Source organism: Bubalus bubalis, chromosome 22 (genome assembly GCF_019923935.1).
Source record: "Bubalus bubalis isolate 160015118507 breed Murrah chromosome 22, NDDB_SH_1, whole genome shotgun sequence".
NCBI classification, from domain to species: Eukaryota; Metazoa; Chordata; class Mammalia; order Artiodactyla; family Bovidae; genus Bubalus; species Bubalus bubalis.
The window spans coordinates 11,681,199-11,700,650 of NC_059178.1; the positions used below are offsets into that span (position 1 = coordinate 11,681,199).

The following is a 19,452-nucleotide window of genomic DNA, read 5'->3' on the forward strand; positions in this document are numbered from 1 at the left end:
TTCTTCATTGTTTAGGACTGACCAGAATTCCCTACGATCCAGCACCCTGCCCTGTACTGACTAACTGCTGGTAGTAACCCCTTCTAGTTTTGACAAGAAACATCCCACAACTTCAAACTTCCATCTAAGGGAGCAGTATCACCTCCGAGAACTCTGGGTTTAGAGCAAACTGCAAAGTTTAATAAAATATTAACTGAAGGCTAAATACCTATCCTGACCCTGCCTTCAGTCTTCTAGCAAAGAATTCAAGATTTAACGTGCCAGCTTCAATTCTGCATATCCAATATCTCATTACATTTCTCTTTTATTAATAACATGAACAGATTCAACACAAACTGCCAAAATACCATTTTTAGCCAGGAAGGCCGAGTCCTGCATACTTTGCCAACAACAGCAATAAAGCTAGATAGAAGCTAAGCCCAGGATTGCATGGTGCATTGACTAATCTCTGAAGCAGCAGCCACAAAGCATGTATACCTGAATAGCCTATCATTTTGTCAAATGTGGACTTTAAGAAGGATGCTGGTTTCATTCTTTTTAAAGTGATTTATTATCAAAAAGCTTGCTCCCTCTCAATGCTGAGTTAGTTCAGCAATGCAGCTCCATCCTTTTCAGGATTATGAGGACTCAAATAATTTTAGACCAAAATGACAATGACCACCACCACCACCACAACAAAAAAACCAAATGTGACTGTTGGTTCAATAACATATTTACAGACACATCAGAATGCATTCAGGAATACTGGTTTCACTTCTTGATCGGAATGCTGATCACCATGAAATCTTCTGCGAGAGTCACTTCTTGGAGGTCTAACACTGATTCAGCTTGCTTTTTAAGTTCTACAATCCCATCTGCTTCTCCTTCTCTGGCCAAGGCAACTGGTTTGTACCTCTGACTGAAGTGAGTCAGAACCAGCCTCTTTGCTTGGCACAGCTTTGCGAATGTTGCTGCCATCTGTGGCGTGCTGTGGCCATGCTCCTTTGCTTTGTCCATCTGGGTGTCATCCAGGGTCGCTTCATGGATCAACAGGTCTGCTTCAAAGCACAGCTTTACTCCTGCATCATCCACAACCCCAGAACAGTCACCCAAAATACAGATTTTTCTTCCAACAATAGGCTTCTTTAAGACATCTTGGGGAGAAATTGTAACTCCATTTTCCAGAACAACAGAAATTCCGTTTTTCAGCTTCCCATAGGCAGGACCTGGTGGAACACCTAAAAGATGGAGGCAGATACCAAAACATCACGGGAATGGAATTTATGACTTGTTAAAGAGTATCTGTTTCAACAGCACTGCAAATAGCAAATGGAAAAGGCATCCAATTCTTTTCGTAATTGTTATAAATATTTTATTACTTGTGGGAAACTGGGATATTTATACATTTTTTAAAAGTTCATTGTTGGCTATTGATATTAGCAATGTCCAAGTACTGAAAACATTTCCAAGCACACATTTCAGATAAGTTTAAGCTCTTAAGTCCCCCTAAAACCTTATTATAGTCAAGGTAACAGCTGGGATCCTCTGCTGTGCATGGGAATAAGTTTTTGTGTGCTGCATTTAATAAGCTCATCTTCAGGTAAAATTTTAATGACAAGTTACCAACAAACTGATTAACGTAATAAAAAAATTGTTAGAGGGGACTGTTTGGATCACAACATCAAGGAGAATTTCAGGTAGTTACACATAATCAATCTTCGTTTTAAACAGAGGCAGTTCCATGCTTACCGAACTGGGCTTAAATCTCATATTAATCGAGAATAACACCTGATGATCACTCTGGGCAATACGTGCAAACAGCGTATGTTCACTAATTCCAACATGGATCATGTTTACAGTTTCCCAACACACTGGTATTTTCACAGGTTTGTAGATATTAAAAATATCTTTGGTCTAAGGCAGTTTTCCTCATTACTTAGTGCTTTGTTTTAGTTGGGGAAGAAAGAAGAGATTGTGTAAATAAAGATAAAGAACACATGAAAAAGCACTGCCATGCTTTTCACAGCTCCTGTCGTCGGCATGGCAAGGAAGGAGGTGACACTAGCGGGCTGATGCGCCTGGCGCTCTGGGAGAGGCGCTGAAGGACCGGGAGTGTGATGGCCTAGCATGGAGAAGGCACGAGGCCTTGGCTGGGCCCCAGGCCAATCTTTGAATGCTTGCTTCCAAGTGTGATGAACCCAGGTACATAAGGCTGGTTGAGGGACGTTCTCGGTGGTTCAGTGGCTAAGACACCATGCTCCCAATGCAGGAGGCCTGCATTCGTTCCCCAGGAAACTAGACCTCACGTGCTACAACTAAGACCTGGCGCAGTCAAAAAATAAATAAATAAATAAAACTGGTTGAGGCAGTGTTCCAAACACCAAATTACTAATAACCTAATCAAAGTTGACTGACTAGGCCAAGTCAATAAAGAAGGAAAACTCAGAAAGCAGCTGGTTGCAGTTGCATGGTTGAGAACTATGGTGAAAAGTATCTGACCAAAGATGCCACTCAAACATACTTCAAAAAGATGACATGAGAAAATAAAAGCCCAGACCTGAGACATCCACCATCACCCCACCAACCAAGATAGGAAAAGCTGAAGACAAGGCAGATCAAGAATGTGCCTCTAGAGAGCTGAAGAGAGACTTCAAATATATACTTCATTTTTGCTCTGAATAGCATCTTCTGGCCCTACAGATTTCCCTTAATAAACAAACTTCGGGAAAAGGAAGTAAGTGGAGAAAATGTTTAAGTGTTAGGCCTGGGAAGCAAGAAAGGAAGGTTTCTATGACACTTCTAACTGTTTCAGCTCACAACAACTCAACTGAGGAGAAAGGAGAAAACAAACAAACACTCACCCAGATCTTTCAGTTTCTGTGCGTTGAGTTTACCTGGGCGTTTCTTCTCCACGACTGAAAACCCAAAGGAGGGTATTCGATGAAAGAGGCGAAACGCTTTCACAACAAACTGTTCGTCATCAACCAGGAGGTACGAGTTTTCTTCTGAGTCTAACAGGATAGTTCGTCCTTCTCCCTCTTTGGGGGGGTTGTCTGTTTTATCCACCTGCACAGATTCTTGCAGTTCTTCTGTAGGACACTGATCCGCTGTAGGCACCAGCTCATGGACCACATAAGGGAAGACCAGCTCCGTGTGAGAGAGCTCCATGGTTCGCCAGATAAAGTCCCGAAGCCCCACAGGGCCATAGATTTCGATGGGCTGTTTGGTGACCATGGACCCACTCTGCAGGCTGATTGTGCAGAGGAGGCCAGGAAGGCCAAAGAAATGGTCTCCATGAAGATGCGTGATGAAGATCTTGGTAATTCTCCCTTTTGATTGAAGCAGAGAAACAAATTTTTGAATTTTTCAGAAATAAAACCCACACAAAGCTGCTTGAAACATGCATGTATTTTTCTACATGATTCCAGAAGCAAGAAAGACAAGTATTATTTCACTGGAAGGTTTTAATAAGATACAACTTTTTTCATAAAACATCTTCAAATTAAACTGTTACAGTTTTAAGAGTATTTTCCTATACATCCTCTTACTGAAAAAATGAGAAAAGGAAAGAAGTGAAGTGAAGTGGCTCAGTCGTGCCCGACTCTTTGGGACCCCATGGATAGTAGACTGCACCAAGCTCCTCTGTCCATGGGATTTTCAAGGCAAGAGTACTGGAGTGGGTTGCCATTTCCTTCTCCAGGGAATCTTCCCAACCCAGGGATCGAACCCAGGTCCCTCACATTGTAGACAGATGCTTTACCATCTGAGCCACCAGGGAAGTCCTCTCACTGGAAAAAAGAGAAAAGGAAAATGTGTACCAAAATGATTCACTTCAGTAATCAGCTAGGCCTCAAGTGCGAAAGTATCTGGCAGTTACACTGCCCCCTGCTGCTCCCTCTCAGAACAGCAAGTATGTACTCCCAGCATGCTAACAAAAGTTCCTTTGGCTCCAACAGACTGGACCAGTGCCTGAAACCAAAACTGCCTTTTAAGGACTCCACACTGGCCAAAGACTAACTAACCAAGCCAGAGCCTGCTTGCCTGGATGAGACAGAAGGAGAAGGAGGAAAAAGCAAGGGGGATGAGGGAGGGGAGGACAGGGAGGAGGGAGAAGGAGGTAGGGAGAAAGGGAGTGAGGTGAAGGACCAAGGAGGAGGAGGCAACAGATGCTGGACTGCATATCCGAGGGTAAACCCCCCATAGTGTTACGTAAGGGCACGTGGTCCATCCCTTCCTTTCGGGCTGAACTACTAGAGCAGCTCTTCCAGTGCATATTGACTTAGGCTGTAACTTGATTTAGCCAACGGTAAACTGTATGGGTTTTCCTGGTGGCTCAGAGGTAAAAAATCTGCCTGCCAAAATAGGAGATGCAGGTTCGATTCCTAGGTCGGGAATATCCCCTGGGGGAGGGCATGGCAACCCACTCTGGTATTCTTGCCTGGAGAATCCCATGGACTGAAACACCCTCTGGGCTGCAGTCCATGGGGGTCGCAAAAAAGTCAGACACGACTGAGTGACAGAACAACAAACTGAATTTACTCCTGGTACATGGCAGGATGCCACATCAACATTTTTCAGAGATGCACCACAAAGCCTTTTGAAAGTAACAATCACAATTAACATATTTTTAATACAACAGCTGCTTCCAGTCCGAGCTCATGGCCCGCCTATTTAGTTTATTGTGATGGGATCTGTCCTGTGACATCCAGGTAACAGTGTGCTCCAAGCGAGTCTTCTCAGTGTTACTACATCAAGCCAGGCACTGTAGCAGAGAACAACGGACCAGGTAGGGGCTGATCTTGAACCTTGAGAATCCCCAGGAGGCACACTAAAAGTTTCCCCAACATGCTCCTTTTTGTTGTCTTGCTGTTTAGTCTTTGCTTTTGCTGTTTTTTTACTTCTGGAACCCTTTCATTTCCCCTTTTCTGCTGTCTGGGCTGCCAACAGCCCCCCATCCTCCCAAGTGGGACCTAAAGAATCAGCAGACAAAAGAACTACATCAGTTGTTGAGTCCTGGTCTCACACTGACCTCAAAACTGCCAAGTCAGACTTTCCGGGCCTCTCCCTATTTACTGCAAAGCACAGCCAAAGCTGAATACCAAACAATCAGTGAACTCAAAGCAAGTAAGACATGTTAGGTAAGAAAAAGTAACTTTCCACAGTTATCACAGTTTCATGGAAGACAAACATTTCATTTTTTAAGAAACTTGATTTCAGTGGGAGAAGGAATGGCAACCACAATTATCAAAGGTAAGAGGAAGCTATCAAATGAAAAAAGAAAAATGCCTGAGTTCCCTTTCACTTAAGAACACGAAAATTACCAGGGAAAATGTCATCCATATAGGAGGAGAAGACTAAGCATCCTCTATGCCCAAAGGAATGATGCACTGATATTTACTGCTGTAGGAAAATGTCTACATTATTGATACATACTATATTCAATTGGAAAAAAAAAAAGTCATACCAAATATAGTTTGATTGCATTTATGCAAAATTATATACAAACACACACACAAATATACCTGCACCATTACCATAACTATATGTATAGAAAATTCACTGACCAGAGAGAGAGATTTGGGATTTTCTTATTTATATTTTTCTGCTTTGTTTAAACTTTTACAATGAGCATGTATACTTATTATAATCATTTTAAAATTATACTTGTATAATACTTTTTTGTAATCATTTTTGAGGGGGAAAAAAAGCTTAAGCTCACCTTTAAAATTATGAAAAAAATAGATATGACAAACCCACACTTTTTAATCAGATGCTTGGATATCAGGACCATGGAAAGTTGAAAGAAGTATATTTAGACAGACAGAAAGTACTTCTTTATGAAACCCATAAAATATTATTACCCCAGGAGGTAGTATAAGCTAAAAAACTTTCAAACACTCCAACAGTGATGGGTCCATATTTGGTTACTGAGAGAAACCAAGATGTACTGAGGATTCCAGGTTGAGACTGGGGCTTTAGAAGTGCTAGAGTGTCTTAGCTGATGTTCAGGGATTACCATATCATCTCCTCCCTGAGGCCAGGAATTCTTTTTTTAAATCAATAAAAATTTAATAAGCTAAAAGTTCCCTTTAGATTTTATTTTAGTATTACTATTTTTCGGCCAAACTTTTATTTTAAAAAGCTTGAGCTTTGTGATCTGTTGAAAAATAACTGCAAAATATAAAACATGGATGATTTTCATGGATGACCCTTGAGTGTGGGTGGGACTGGGGGCTTGCTTCTAACCAGTGAAACACGGCACAGGGATGCAATGCGATTATGTTCTAAGAGTCCATCTTGCTGGCAGACTTGCTCTTAAGTCTCCTTCTCCCTTCCAGGCAGTAAAAAGAAGCAGGCTAGCCTGCAGCAGAAACCCCCATGACCAGGACCGACAGCAGGCCTCAGGTTGCCGCAGGCAGCCTTTGTTCAACACCTAGAAGGTTCTGCCAACAACCTGAGTGAGCTCTGAAATGAGACCCCAGCACTGGCCGAGACCTGGGATGCAGCCTGCTGAGACCCTGGAACAGAGAACCAGCTAAGCCTGGCCTGAAGTCCCTGACCCACAGAAACTATGAGATAATAAATGCAAGCAACCCACTAAATTTTTAATCCGTTGTGCAGAATTAGATAACTGACGCAGGTACTGAGTGAAAACTGGAGACTTATCCCTAAACCCACACCTCTTAATACAACAGTCACTTGTTTCTATTTTAATCACCCTGCCACCCCAACCCCTGTTCTCTAAATATTACAGCCACCACTCTGGCGTGTGCCTACCCTGCCAGGTCTCGTGAAAGGAACCCCTGTGTGATCCCAGGGAAGTAAAGCATAACATTGCTCTGACCACAGGGTTTCAACATAAGACAGTATGTGATTGGGGTTGAACTGTGTACACCTGTCCCAAGTGATACGCCTGGTTCCTTCCTCCAACAGTTCTCTTCCTAACCCTCTATCTAGGTCTGGGACATCACCACCTACAACTTGGAGTAATTCTGTACTTCTTCACATCCTAAGACATTCACTCAGTCACGTCTCCTGCTGGCTCTACACATATCTCTTTGAGTCTCTCAAATTCATCCTTATTCCTACTTTCTGCTCCAGCATCTTCATCTCTCTCTCACCAGGTGAATGCAACTGCCTTGGGCCTGATGCCACTCTCTCTCCCAATACATTTGCTATTGGAAAACTGTCCTAAAACACAAATCAGACCATGTCATTTCTTGGATTAAAATGTATTTATTTCTTGTTGACAACAGACTAAATAATAAGGCCCAGATACCTTAGAATACCGCAGAAGTCTTCACAGCCGGCCCTCACTTTAAGCATTCCTGTCTCTCATCTCTGTAGTCAAGTACTCAGAGTGCTGGATGGCTTAGGATTCCCCAAACACGTCATGTCTCTGGAAACTCCCTTACTTCCTGCTCACTCTGTCATCTGTTCCCTAAATATCCATCCCTGCTTCTCTTCCCAGAGAAACTTCTATTCATCTCTTATATCCTCGCTCGACTGTTACTATCTCTGAGTCGCTTTCTCTGAACACACAGATACAGTTAGTGTCCTCCTCCTTTGTGCTTCAAAAGTAGCTAGAAAACACGTCTTTATTCTTACTTATCACATCTCACCATGACTGTCTGCATGTCAGTCTCCACCACTAGACCAAGGGATCCTTGGATGCTACAGCTATCTTTCTTTTAGTCATTAAATGCCAGGTGCTGTGATGAGCCATAGGAATAATTTCAGTAACTACCATTTATCAAGATCTAACAAGTGAGAGGCCTGGTACTCAGCGATGAACATCTTACTCACGCATTAACAGATATCACCAGGCATCCACTAGGTGCGCACATGCTCAGCGAGTCTAGTCCTACAGGGAACACACAGTGAACACAGAAACAACTACCTGAGTAACACAATTTTAGACACTGATGATGCTAAAAAGTCAGTAGAAACAGCACAAAGCAGGAGAATGCCTGGGGTGAGGGGGAAATTACTTAACCCAAGAGGTTTGGGGAAAGCCTTTGAGGAGACAACATTTGGGTTGAGATTTAACTGATGAGAAGTAGACAACCACACAGAGAAGGGATTACTGTATACAATTCTTACATCACCCCTTTTAAGTGGAGGGTTTAAGTGAAGTGAGTCACTCAGTCGTGCCAACTCTTTGCAACCCCATGGACTATACAGTCCATGGAATTCTCTAGGCCAGAATACTGGAGTGGGCAGCCTTTCCCTTCTCCAGGGGATCTTCCCAACCCAGGGATTGAACTCAGGTCTCTTGCATTGCAAGCAGATTCTCTACCAGCTGAGCCAGAAGGGAAGCCCAAGAATACTGGAGTGGGTAGCCTATCTCTTCTCCAAGGGATCTTCCCAACCCAGGAATTGAACCGGGGTCTCCTGCATTGCAGGCAGATTCTTTACCAGCTGAGCCATCAGGAAAGCCCTGATAGGGGGGTTTTAACCCCATTTTAAAGATGAGAAAAGAAAAACTCAAGCTTGCTGATCTGCTAAGGTGATAGCAGAGACACAACTGGGACTGGAATCCTGGTCTACCCGACTCTGGGCCAAGGCTCTGTGAACACTGGACCCTTCGGTGGGCCTGGGGCGAGGCTCGCTAGGTTCCCTCTGGCCAGAATGCCCTTCTTCTCCAGCCCAGGAGGCCCTTCCTCCTCCTTCAACAACTCACATATCACCCCCTCTCAGATGTCTTCGCTGATGACCCCAAGCAGAAAAGAACAACTCACTCCTCAGAACACCTACTGCCCTCTTTTGATACTTACACCCACCTCCTGGGGGAAGTAAGTATGTTCCTGTGCTTGAGCCGTGTCTTTTTAACATGTCCGATGTATCCGACTCCATTCTCCATGCCCTAAGCCTATGTACATCCTTCCTCTTCAATTTACAGGAAGAATGAAAAGTGAAGGACTGAAGGGAAGGAAGGAGAAGGAGGAAGTAAGTTGGGTAGTCATTCAGCTAGTTCATCTAGGCATCTGGGTGTGGCCAGATGCCTGAATGCCTTCCAAGTCTTGCCAGAGCTCCAGCACTGAAATGGGGTACAACTGCTGGGGTTGCTTCTGAGTAGAAGGCCCAAGGACAGCCAAGAAAATGAAGACGAGCAAGAGACAGCCCTAATTAGAAAGGAGAATGTACACTCACCTGCTTTAAGTTGGCTCTTCATAAGCTGTGTCTGGGTTCCCTCCCCACAGTCAAAGAGCCAGCACTCGCCTTCACACCGAAGGACCAGTGCGGAGGCACCCCGGGTCGGGGACGGGTATGCTGCGCCTGTCCCCAGAAATGTCACATCCATAGACATCTTCCACCCTGCAACGAGAAGGTCACTTAGGGATTATCACACATCACTGCTCAAAATCACCAAAAACAGGTTCTTGTGAGTTTCACAGTTATCCAACTTCTATACATTGAGAACAGTGTGGATTCCTGTTCTCTAATAGTTTTCCACAGAAATCTAAAGAAAGATTTTAGTAACTCTTAACCAGTTAAAGCTACAAATTACCAAACCTTGTATGACTGCTCACACAAATAAAAATAAATTAAAAAAAAAAAGCCAAACTCAGATAATTAAAAACTACAGTTGAGGGCTTCCCTGGTGAAACTGAAAGTGTTAGTCACTCAGCTGTGTCCATCTCTTTGTGACCCCATAGACCATAACCCGCTAGGCTCCTCTGTCCATGGAATTCTCTAGGCAAGAATACTGGAGTGGGTTGCTATGCCCTTCTCCAGGGGATCTTCCTGACCCAGGGATAGAACCCAGGTCTCCTGCACTGAGGCGGATTCTTTACCATCTGAGCCACTTGGGAAGCCCTCCCTGGTGGCTCAATAGTAAAGAATCCACTTGCCAACGCAGGAGACACAGGTTCAGTCCCTGATCTGGGAAGATCCCACATGCTGTGGAGCAGCTAAGCTTGTGCACCACAGCTATCGAGACTGTATTATAGAGCCTGGGAACGGAAAAAAGGAGAAGCCATCAGAATGAGAAGCTTGTGCACAGCAACTAGAACCTGCTCGCTTCAACTAGAGAAAGGCCTGTGCAGCAACGAAGACCCAGTGCAACCCAAAATAAAATAAATAAATACAAAAAATTATATATATATAAAAAAAACCAAACTGTAGTTGAATTCCAACCATACGACATTCTGGAAAAGGCAAAACTATGGGGCTAGTAAAAAGACAGTGGTTTGGGGGGGATGGGAGGGAGGGATGGGGTTTTTAGGGCAGTAAAACTATTCTGTATGATACAGTAAAGACAGACACATGTCATCATACATTGGTCAAAACCCATAGTATATACAACACAAAACGTGAATGAGCCCTAATGTAAACTGTGGGTCAATACTGGCTCATCACCGTTGAACCACACTAACGTAAGATGTCAGCACCAGGGGAATCTGATGGGGGTGGGGTGGGGAGTGGGTATATAAGGACTCTGTACTTCCTGCTGATTAATTTTTTTGAAAATCCTTCTAATAATAAACAGCTCTAGTGAGGTTCTGGGCAGGACAGAGAACTTAATTATGCTCACTAAGTGATCTCTCTCTGGTGAGCTGCTCATGGTGAGCAGCCCTTTCTCTGAACCATCAGAAACCACAACAAAACACTACAACACTCGACAGCAATGTGAATAACACACAGGAACGCTGAGGGACTGTCTCACTCCCCTGATAAGAGGGTCCATGAGGGGTTAGCGCTTGGGCTTCTGCTCTCACAAGTGATAAGTGACAACCTGTGGAGTGTGTAGATTTCTGCCAACTCCCGATATCTCTTTTTCCTTTCACTATTTTTGGGCATATCTATCTCTGATACGGTTCCTTTTTTAAAAGATTTATTGATTTGCTTTTTGGCTGCAGTAGGTCTTCACTGCTGTACTCAGGCTTTCTCTAGTTGCAGCAAGTGGGGGCCACTCTTCATTTGGTGTGCAGGCTTCTCACTGCAGTGCCCCATGCACTGCAAGGCAGATTCCTAACTACTGGACCACCAGGGAAACCCCTCTGATACAGTTCTGTGACAGGAGATATGCATCAAGTAAAATAAACTCAAACTTCAGTTCAGTTCGGTTCAGTCGCTCAGTTGTGTCCGACTCCGCACAACCCCATGGACTGTAGCACGCCAGGCCTCCCTGTCCATCACCCACTCCCAGAGTTTAGTAAAACTCATGTCCATTGAGTCGGTGGTGCCATCCAATCATCTCATCCTCTGTCGTCCCCTTCTCCTCCTGCCTTCAATCTTTCCCAGCATCAGGGTCTTTTCGCATGAATCAGTTCTTCACATCAGGTGGCCAAAGTATTGGAGTTTCAGCTTCAACACCAGTCCTTCCAATGAACACTCAGGACTTATCTCCTTTAGGATGGACTGGTTGGATCTCCTTGCTGTCCAAGGGACTCTCAAGAGTCTTCTCCAACACCACAGTTCAAAAGCATCAATTCTTCGGCACTCAGCCTTCTTCACAGTCCAACTCTCACATCCATACATGACCACAGGAAAAACCACAGCCTTGACTAGACGAACCTTTGTTGGCAAAGTAATGTCTCTGCTTTTCAATATGCTATCTAGGTTGGTCATAACTTTCCTTCCAAGGAGTAAGTCTCTTTTAATTTCATGGCTGTAGTCACTATCTGCAGTGACTTTGGAACCCAAAAAATAAAGTCAGCTTCCACTGTTTCCCCATCTATTTGCCAAAGTTATATATAACCAATTACAGATTATCCACATGGATGGCAAGGAAGGAAACAAACATGTAAGTTTAAGAAAAACTACTAAAACAGGAAAACTTGACAGGGAGCTGGATAAATATACTATCTACAGGGGGAAAGAAACCTATCAGAAACTTTTCTCAGTCCTTGCAAAAATGGAAAAAACCCTCAGTCACAAGAGGAAAAAAAAAGTCTTATAGCTAGAAATAAAGTTAACGAAAAAGGAACAGGCCCTAAAAGACTCAAAGAGAGAAATACATTAGCTTCTCTGATAGGAGATTTACTATCACAGAAATGCCTATCTTTCCATAATTAATGCATGTATATTTAATGCAAATTCTATCAGATTTCCAGTGCAATTCGTCTTGGAACAAACGTAACCCAAAGATCACATGAAAGAAAAAAAGTACGTCTAGAATGGGCAAGAAAAGCATACAGAGTAGTGAGTAGTGATTTACTTTTCTAGGTAGTAACATGACACTAATCACGCACAATGTAAAGATATATTGTTGGCCACAAATATAAAGTTGTAAGAGAAGGGATAGTCTGGAAATAAACCCAGGCACACACAGAAATCAATATAAAACAGAAATGTAAAAAGGGTGGCTTTTTAAAATGAATGACACTGACATAATTGGTTATTTTTGCAGAAAAAGTGAAGCAAGATTATCTTGCATCATATATAAAAATACATTCCACATGGTTTAGAAATTTAAATGTTTCACATTTAAATGTGGACCTTTCAGGTCCAAAGAAAAGTGTTAAAAAAAATTAGGAGAATATGTATACAAATTTGGGGATGAAAATCCCTTACTGGCAAGACATGAAACAAAGCTTTTAAAAAGGCATTTTTACTACATAAAAATTTTCATATATCAAAAGACTCTTAATGTCAAAGGACCTCCCCCTGCCAAAAAAAAAAAAAGAATCTGGAAAAAACTGTACTGTTTGATAATGGCCCTAAGAAATGGTTCAAGCAAATGCATTAAAAAAGAAAAGTACAGAATAGAAAACTAAAACAATGAACACACACAGAAAATTCACAAAAGAAATCCAAAGGGCCAATAAGCATGAAAACTCTCAGTCCTCCAGTAGTGAGAGGAAATGCAAATTAAAGAAAAAAGAGCCATTATTTGCCACACATCGGCTGGCAAATATTAATGCTATCCAGTGTTAACCCAGACAAGGAAAAATGGGTACCTACATTTTACTAGGGGTAGAAGCATGAACTGCTATTATGTTTTGGGAGAGTAATCTGGCAATACATATTACCAATAATAATGAGGCTGCTAATAGCAACGTACTTTAATCCAGCAATCCCATTATTGGGAATCTACCTTACAGAAATAAAGGATCTATGTACAATGATATTTACTGTGAAACTTTTAAGGTGGCTAAAATTTGGAAACCATCTGAATATATAGATAGAAATATCAATATGGAAACAACTGAGTATTTTATTGTACATTCATATTATGAACCAACTGTTCTACAGTTCAGCCAGGTCTGTGACTCCTGCACCGAAGGGATGACAATGAGAAAAGTTACAGATGGCTATGGCATAATCTCATTTTTATAACAATGCCCAAACATCTATGTTATGCAAGACAGAGACAGTCTGGTGAGGAACAGTATACACCGTACTGCTACAACGGTTATCTCGGGGGTGATTAAAATGATGGTGGTGGAGATTAACTTTTTAAAAAAATCCTTGAATTGTTTTTAGTTGCAATAAGAAGCATTTACCTATTTGACTTTATTTTGCATTTAATTTACTTCATGACTTAAAAAAAAATGTGTCATAAAGCTAAACATGCTCTTCTGACTATGATCTCCCTTTCCATTGGGGGTATAGTCTGCTCCCTTTTCCCACCCCACACCTCACACAGCAGGTGGGTGGTACATCTCTCCACCCCACACATGAGTCTTTAGGTTATTGCTAGTGACCTTTCCATGCCTTACTAAACATTTTCACTTCCAAGATCAAGACTTCCTCTGATACTGCTATAGTTTAATTTGCAAAGGCTTTCTGATTGAACTGCAGTTTGCAAGAGCCAGAAGAGTAAAGAGAATACAGAAAGTCAAAAATTTAAGGTAATAAATGCAGAAGGTGTAATAGAATATAAACACTTTGCATGTGTAACTGATAGTGATCTAAGCCAGTGGTACAGAATCCTGAAGTACTCATCACCTGGAGATCTTTTAAAACATCAACCACTGGGCTCCATCCCAGAATCAACAGGAAATTCCACAAGAGACATGTGTTTTAGAACTGAATAAGAAAAATTCTTCCCTTGTGATCCTAACATGCAGTCAGTTTTGAGAACCAGTTAGTGAAAGGCTAGTGGAGAACTATAATGGATGGATCAGGCTGACCTGAACTCACTAGTCAACAAGTCAATTAAAAAAAAAAAAAAAAACTTTTGTTATGCAAAATTTCAAACATACAAAAGGAGAGAGATTAGTATAACGTACTGTCACACTGAGCTTCAACAATTATCAACTCAAGGTCAATCCTGTTTCCTCTTTATCCCCCATCCACCACCTAAGAATATGTAACAAGTGGTATTGGGAAGTTCCACCAGGGAGCACTCGCTGTCTGGCTGTCTCTCTTTTTCTGATGTTGGCAACCATTAGTGATCCTTTCCAGGAACCATTATTTCATTAGGGGTTGTCAAAAGGTGATATTCTCTCATTCCTTCTGTAGTTATTAGTATCCTTCTGTAATTCCCTGATCAATCAGTCACCCTGCAATACAATTTGTATGGAAAAGAGCCAGTGATCAATCTTAACACCACAGAGACACGACCTAATCCAACTCCTGACGTGATGCAATATGAAGCACACAGTAACCGATGAGGTTTTTCTTGCCAAAAAATATAACCTGTATCTGGAAAAGGCTGTCTTCTAAACACGTTTATTAGAGCACACCACAGGGAAGGAAAAAGCAAAATTCAGTGTGTAAGAAACAGTACAGGACAAATGGCTTGACTTCTTCAACAACCTAAATACTAGGAAAAATAATAATCAAGAGAGAGGAGACAAAGAGATGTGAGCCATCAAACAAACGTAACATGTCTAGCTTGTTTGAATCCTGATTTGGACCACCAGATGATGGGAGGGGGAAAAAAAATGAGAGAACAGGGGAAATGCAAACTTCACCAGAGAGTAACAAGAGACTTATGAGACTGATAATGCTGTTATGTTCAAGGAGTTACTGTGTTGTATAAACATAAGCCAGTATTTAATGGATGAAATGGTACATTTTGATTTGCTTTAAAATAATCCAGTGGGGGTGAGGGTGCCAGATGAAACTAGATCAATTAGCGATTAGTACATGAGTTGGTACATTCTGTACACAATTCTGTTTTTGTATAGATTTGAAAAGTTTCCATAATAAAAAGCTTAAAAGCAAGCCAAATAACCAAAACTCTTCCACTAGGTTGGGAAGTAACCAGAAATTTAATCACTGGTGCGCGTTATGCACCACTAGGAAATAAATAAGCAAACCAGGTTTTGGGTCTTGTCTACTTGGACAACAAAACAAAACAAAACTCAGCCGTTTGTTTTCTGATAGTACACATTCCTAGCGAGAATACAACACACGATCGAGCTCGGTAGGGTCACTTGACACTCTGGGCTAGTGGTTCTCAGTCCTGGCTGCAAACTACAATCGCCCGGTGGTTCTGGGGTTCTCAGCACTGGGGAAGCTCCCCGGGAGATTCTAAAGACTGTCGGGCTCCGAAGGAGTTTTCAGGCAGAGGCGGTGCCAAGCCTGCAATCCACCCAAGCGGTGCAGGCAGGGCAGGTCCTGTCATCCTCCATTTCAGAGATGCAAGGGCCGAGGCCCTCTGCACAGACAGTGGCCTTTGCGAGGCCAAGGCCTAGCCAGCTGTGGCCAGAGGCCGGGTCTCCGACCGCCGGCCGGCCCAGCAGCTCCTCCACGCCTATCGAGCAAAAGGAGGGTGGGAGGCGGCAGAGGCGCGGGGCAGGGTGTCCTCGGCCCGCAGGTCGGGGTAAGCAGGCGCGATGAGGGGCGGTGGGTGGACAAGGCGCGTCCTAGCTCCCCGGCTTGGGTCCTCGGCTTCCGGCCCAACCCGCGACTCCGCGGGTCGCCCGAGCGCTCGACAGGTTTGGCGGGCGCGGGGGAGGCCTCGGTGGCGCAGACCCCGGCCCGCCCCCAACCTCAGGCGCGCCCTGCCCCACTCACCCACTCCCCGAGGCCCGCGGCGAGGCCCGGCCGTCCGCGGGGCGGCGACGCGCGCGGGCGGAAGTGCGCCGCCGGCCGAGTCCGCGACCCACCGCTCTAGGAGGCGCCGGAGGTCCGCGCTCGGTGGTTCTTCGCGGAGCGCGACCCCGGCGTGAGGCTGGGCTGTGGGTCCGCCGCTCTGTCCCGCGGCGAGTGGGACTGCCCCTAAGAGGGCTGCGGTATCCCGGGAAGACCAGAGCGCCTGAGGTGAAAAATGTCTGCTGTGTGGGTTGCTTTTTTATTTTTATTTTTTGGCCACTGCTTGGGGGCATGTGGGATCTTAGTTCTGCAACCAGCGATCAGACCCTCACCCCCTGCCCTTGAAGCCCAAGGTCTTACTTAACCACTTGGACCGCCAGAGAAGTCCCTACTGTATGGCTTTTTTTTTTTTTTTTTTTTTTTTTTTGCCATGTAACGTTGATGCTTTTGAACTGTGGTGCTGGAGACTTTTGTAAGTCCCTTGGACAGCAAGGAGATCCAACCAGTCCATCCTAAAGGAGATCAGCCCTGAGTGTTCATTGGAAGGACTGATGTTGAAGCTGAAACTCCAATACTTTGGCCACCTGATACGAAGAGCTGACTCATTTAAAAAAACCCTGATGCTGGGGCAGTTTTAAGGTGGGAGGAGAAGGGGATAATAGAGGATGAGATGGTTGGATGGCATCACTGACTCAATGGACATGAGTTGGGGTCAACCCCGGGAGTTGGTGATGGACAGGGAGGCCTGACGTGCTGCAGTCCATGGCGTGCTCAGTAGGACACGACTGAGTGACTGAACTGAACTGAACGTTTTCAAACAAGAGCGTTCTCCCAGATGCTTTGCTCTGGCATATTTGTGTAAAGTCTGTGATTTTATGGCGATGAATCTATCTGAAGCACTAAAAACGGAAGCGTGCGGTGCCTTGGAATCAAAGTTCATAGTAGAACCTACTCTAGATCCCAAGTCTTCTTTCGATTCCACTTTGCACTTCCAGGGATACCGCGGAATGTCTCCTGAAAAATTCGCAGCTGCGGGTGCTGTGCCCGCAGCAGGGTCGCCGGTGTTTTCACTTGCTGAGAGGAGCGCACAGCCACAGCATCGCCTCCTGCACAGGTGGGGTGAGGAGCCCCGGCCGAAACTGCACGTGGCCCAGGTGGAAAAACGGATTCAGGTCAAACTCCAGCTTTCAAAGCTTCACACTCTTGTGTAGTGTCAGATGTACTGATTTTTGCTTACATGCTGGAGGTGGTCAAAGTATCCAGCAGCTTCATAACAAGGTTAGAAGTGCTGTGGATGGAGGGTTTTAAACACTACCTGGAGAGTGGGATCATTTACTTTTGGGCCTGTTCAAAGCTTTTATTTATGCAAGCGTTACTTAAGCTCCGCCTTTGTGGAGAGAGAATCCGACTTTGATAATGAATTTTTAATATATGTCATGGTTCCTGGTTTTAGGAGCATACGCCAAGGTTGGAAAAAGAAGTAGCAGAGAGTCACTAACAAAATGAGGGAGCAAAGGAGAAAACAAAGAGAGTGACAAAAATAGGGAGATCATTAAATTAAGGAAGGGTTAGGGAATTCCCTGGGAGTCCAGTGATTAAGACTCTGCACTTACACTGCCAGGGGTCGGTTCAATCCCTGGCAGGGAACTAAGACCCCACTGCCTTGCAAAAAAATAAAGCAGGGGGTGGTTAGACTTGAGCTGGGTCTTGTGGGAAGGTTGAGACTTGGATTAATCTCCTGGAAATGGAAAAATAAGGAAATAAGGTGGATTTGTTCAAGCGGGAACTGGTTTATCAACATTTTAAAAACAGGACCTTGAACGTTGTTTATTCGGACACTTGCCTGGCTGAGAAATGCTCAGGAAGACACATTCTACAACTAGGTCTTGACCACAACTCGGCTAGGGGTTCCCTGTAGCGGTGCCCCCAATAGATCTGCCCATTCCAGAGGTTCCGGGCTTAAACCTACCATCCCCTATGCCCACCCCAATCAAGATTTCTTACAACCGCTTTTCTCAGAGGTTATTATAGCTTTAGAGAATTCTAGACAGTGCTTTATGTTCATTTAAAAAACTTTATGGGAAATTTTTAACATACACAAAAATTGAGAAAACATTTAATGAACCTCTATATAGAATCATCATTCATCTTCAATAGTTATTATGTCCAGTTTTTTTCACCTAGAACCCTGCTCCTGCAAATATAACCTAGCCCTTAATTAACCATTTACAGTTATTATAAAATACTGGCTTTGTTCCCTGTATTATACAATATATCCTTGTAACTTATTTATTTTATACATAGTTATCTTAATCTGTTAACCCTATCTCACTCCTTCTCTATCCCCTCTCTCTATTGGTAACTAATAGTTTTCTATATATGTGAGTTCTGTTTCTTCTTTGTCATATTCATTAGTTTATTTTTTTACATTCAACATGTGATATCATACATTAGTTGTCTTTTCTGATATTTTCACTTACCATGATGCCCTCCAAGTCTGTCCATGTTGCAAACACAAAATTTCGTCTCTTTTTATGGTTGAGTGGCACTTCCCTGGTAGCTCAGTGGTTAAGAATCCGCTGGCCAATACAGGAGATGCAGGTTCGAACCTGGGGTCAGGAAGATCTCTTGAAGAAGGAAATCACAACCCATTCCAGTATACTTACCTGGGAAATCCTATGGACATAAGAGCCTGGCAGGCTGCAGCCCATGGGGTCACAAGAGTCAGAAACTAAACAACAACAAATATTCCATCATATAGATACTGCATCTTCTCTGTATGTTCATCTGTTGATGGACATGTAGGTTGCTTACATATCTTGGCAATTGTAAATTGATACAGCCACTGTGGAAAGCAATATGGAGATTTCTCAGTACTACTGTGAACACAAGTACATGTGTCTTTTTTTTTAATTTATTTTTTAATTGAAGAAATACATGTATCTTTTTAATTAACATTTTACTTTTCTTTGGATCAATACCAGGAGTGGAATTGATGCATCGTATGGTAGTTCTTTCTTTAGTTTTTTGAGAAAACTCTATTTTCTCACAACATTTCTTAGTGTTTTCCACAGTGGCTGCACTAACTTACATTCCCACCAACAGTGTAGGAGGGTTCCTTTTTCTCTACACTGTTGCTAACATTTGTTGTTTGAGATTTTTTTGATGATAGCTGTTCTGAAAGGTGAAAAATGGCTGTTGATAAAGTGTTGGACTATAGAGAAGGCTGAGCATTGAAGAGCTGATGCTTTCAAATTGTGGTGCTGGAGAAGACTCTTGAGAGTCCCTTGGACTGCAAGGACATCAAACCAGTCCATCCTAAAGGAAATCAACCCTGAACATTCATGGGAGGACTGATACTGAAGCTGAAAGCTCCAATACTTCAGCCACCTGATGCAAAGAGCTGACTCATTGGAAAAGACCCTGATGCTGGGAAAGATTGAAAACAAAAGGAGAAGAGGGTGGGAGAGGGTGAGATGGTTAGATAGTATCACCAACTCACGGGACTTGAATTTGAGCAAAGATAGTAGAGGACACAGG

The 19,452-nt window shown here is 43.4% G+C and overlaps 1 protein-coding gene across 3 annotated transcripts; it reads right to left on the reverse strand.

The window, feature by feature from the left end:
- Positions 1-279: 279 nt before the first annotated feature.
- On the reverse strand, positions 280-16,046 carry ELAC1 (elaC ribonuclease Z 1). Of its 3 annotated transcripts, none has more exons than XM_006051671.3 (4): positions 15,895-16,046; positions 9,133-9,297; positions 2,841-3,308; positions 280-1,217 (listed from the first exon to the last, which is right to left on the reverse strand). In XM_006051671.3, the coding sequence occupies exons 2-4, from the start codon at positions 9,287-9,289 to the stop codon at positions 751-753; spliced, it is 1,092 nt and encodes a 363-aa protein (XP_006051733.1). In that variant the 5' UTR covers positions 9,290-9,297; positions 15,895-16,046; the 3' UTR covers positions 280-750. The 3 variants fall into 3 exon arrangements, with proteins under 3 accessions (XP_006051733.1, XP_044790663.1, XP_025129191.1); XM_044934728.2 differs by lacking the exon at positions 15,895-16,046 and adding an exon at positions 14,477-15,855; XM_025273406.2 differs by lacking the exon at positions 15,895-16,046 and adding an exon at positions 7,786-7,843 and having other exon boundaries at positions 9,133-9,253.
- Between the last annotated feature and the right edge of the window lie 3,406 nt (positions 16,047-19,452).

Coding starts and splice junctions, on each gene's coding strand:
- ELAC1 (XM_006051671.3), bottom strand. CDS start 9,289: ATGTCTATGGATGTGACATTTCTGGGGACAGGCGCAGCATACCCGTCC. Junction 3,309..9,132: donor GAAGAGCCAACTTAAAGCAG/GTGAGTGTACAT, acceptor TTCAATCAAAAG/GGAGAATTACCAAGATCTTC. Junction 1,218..2,840: donor ACAGAAACTGAAAGATCTGG/GTGAGTGTTTGT, acceptor TCCATCTTTTAG/GTGTTCCACCAGGTCCTGCC.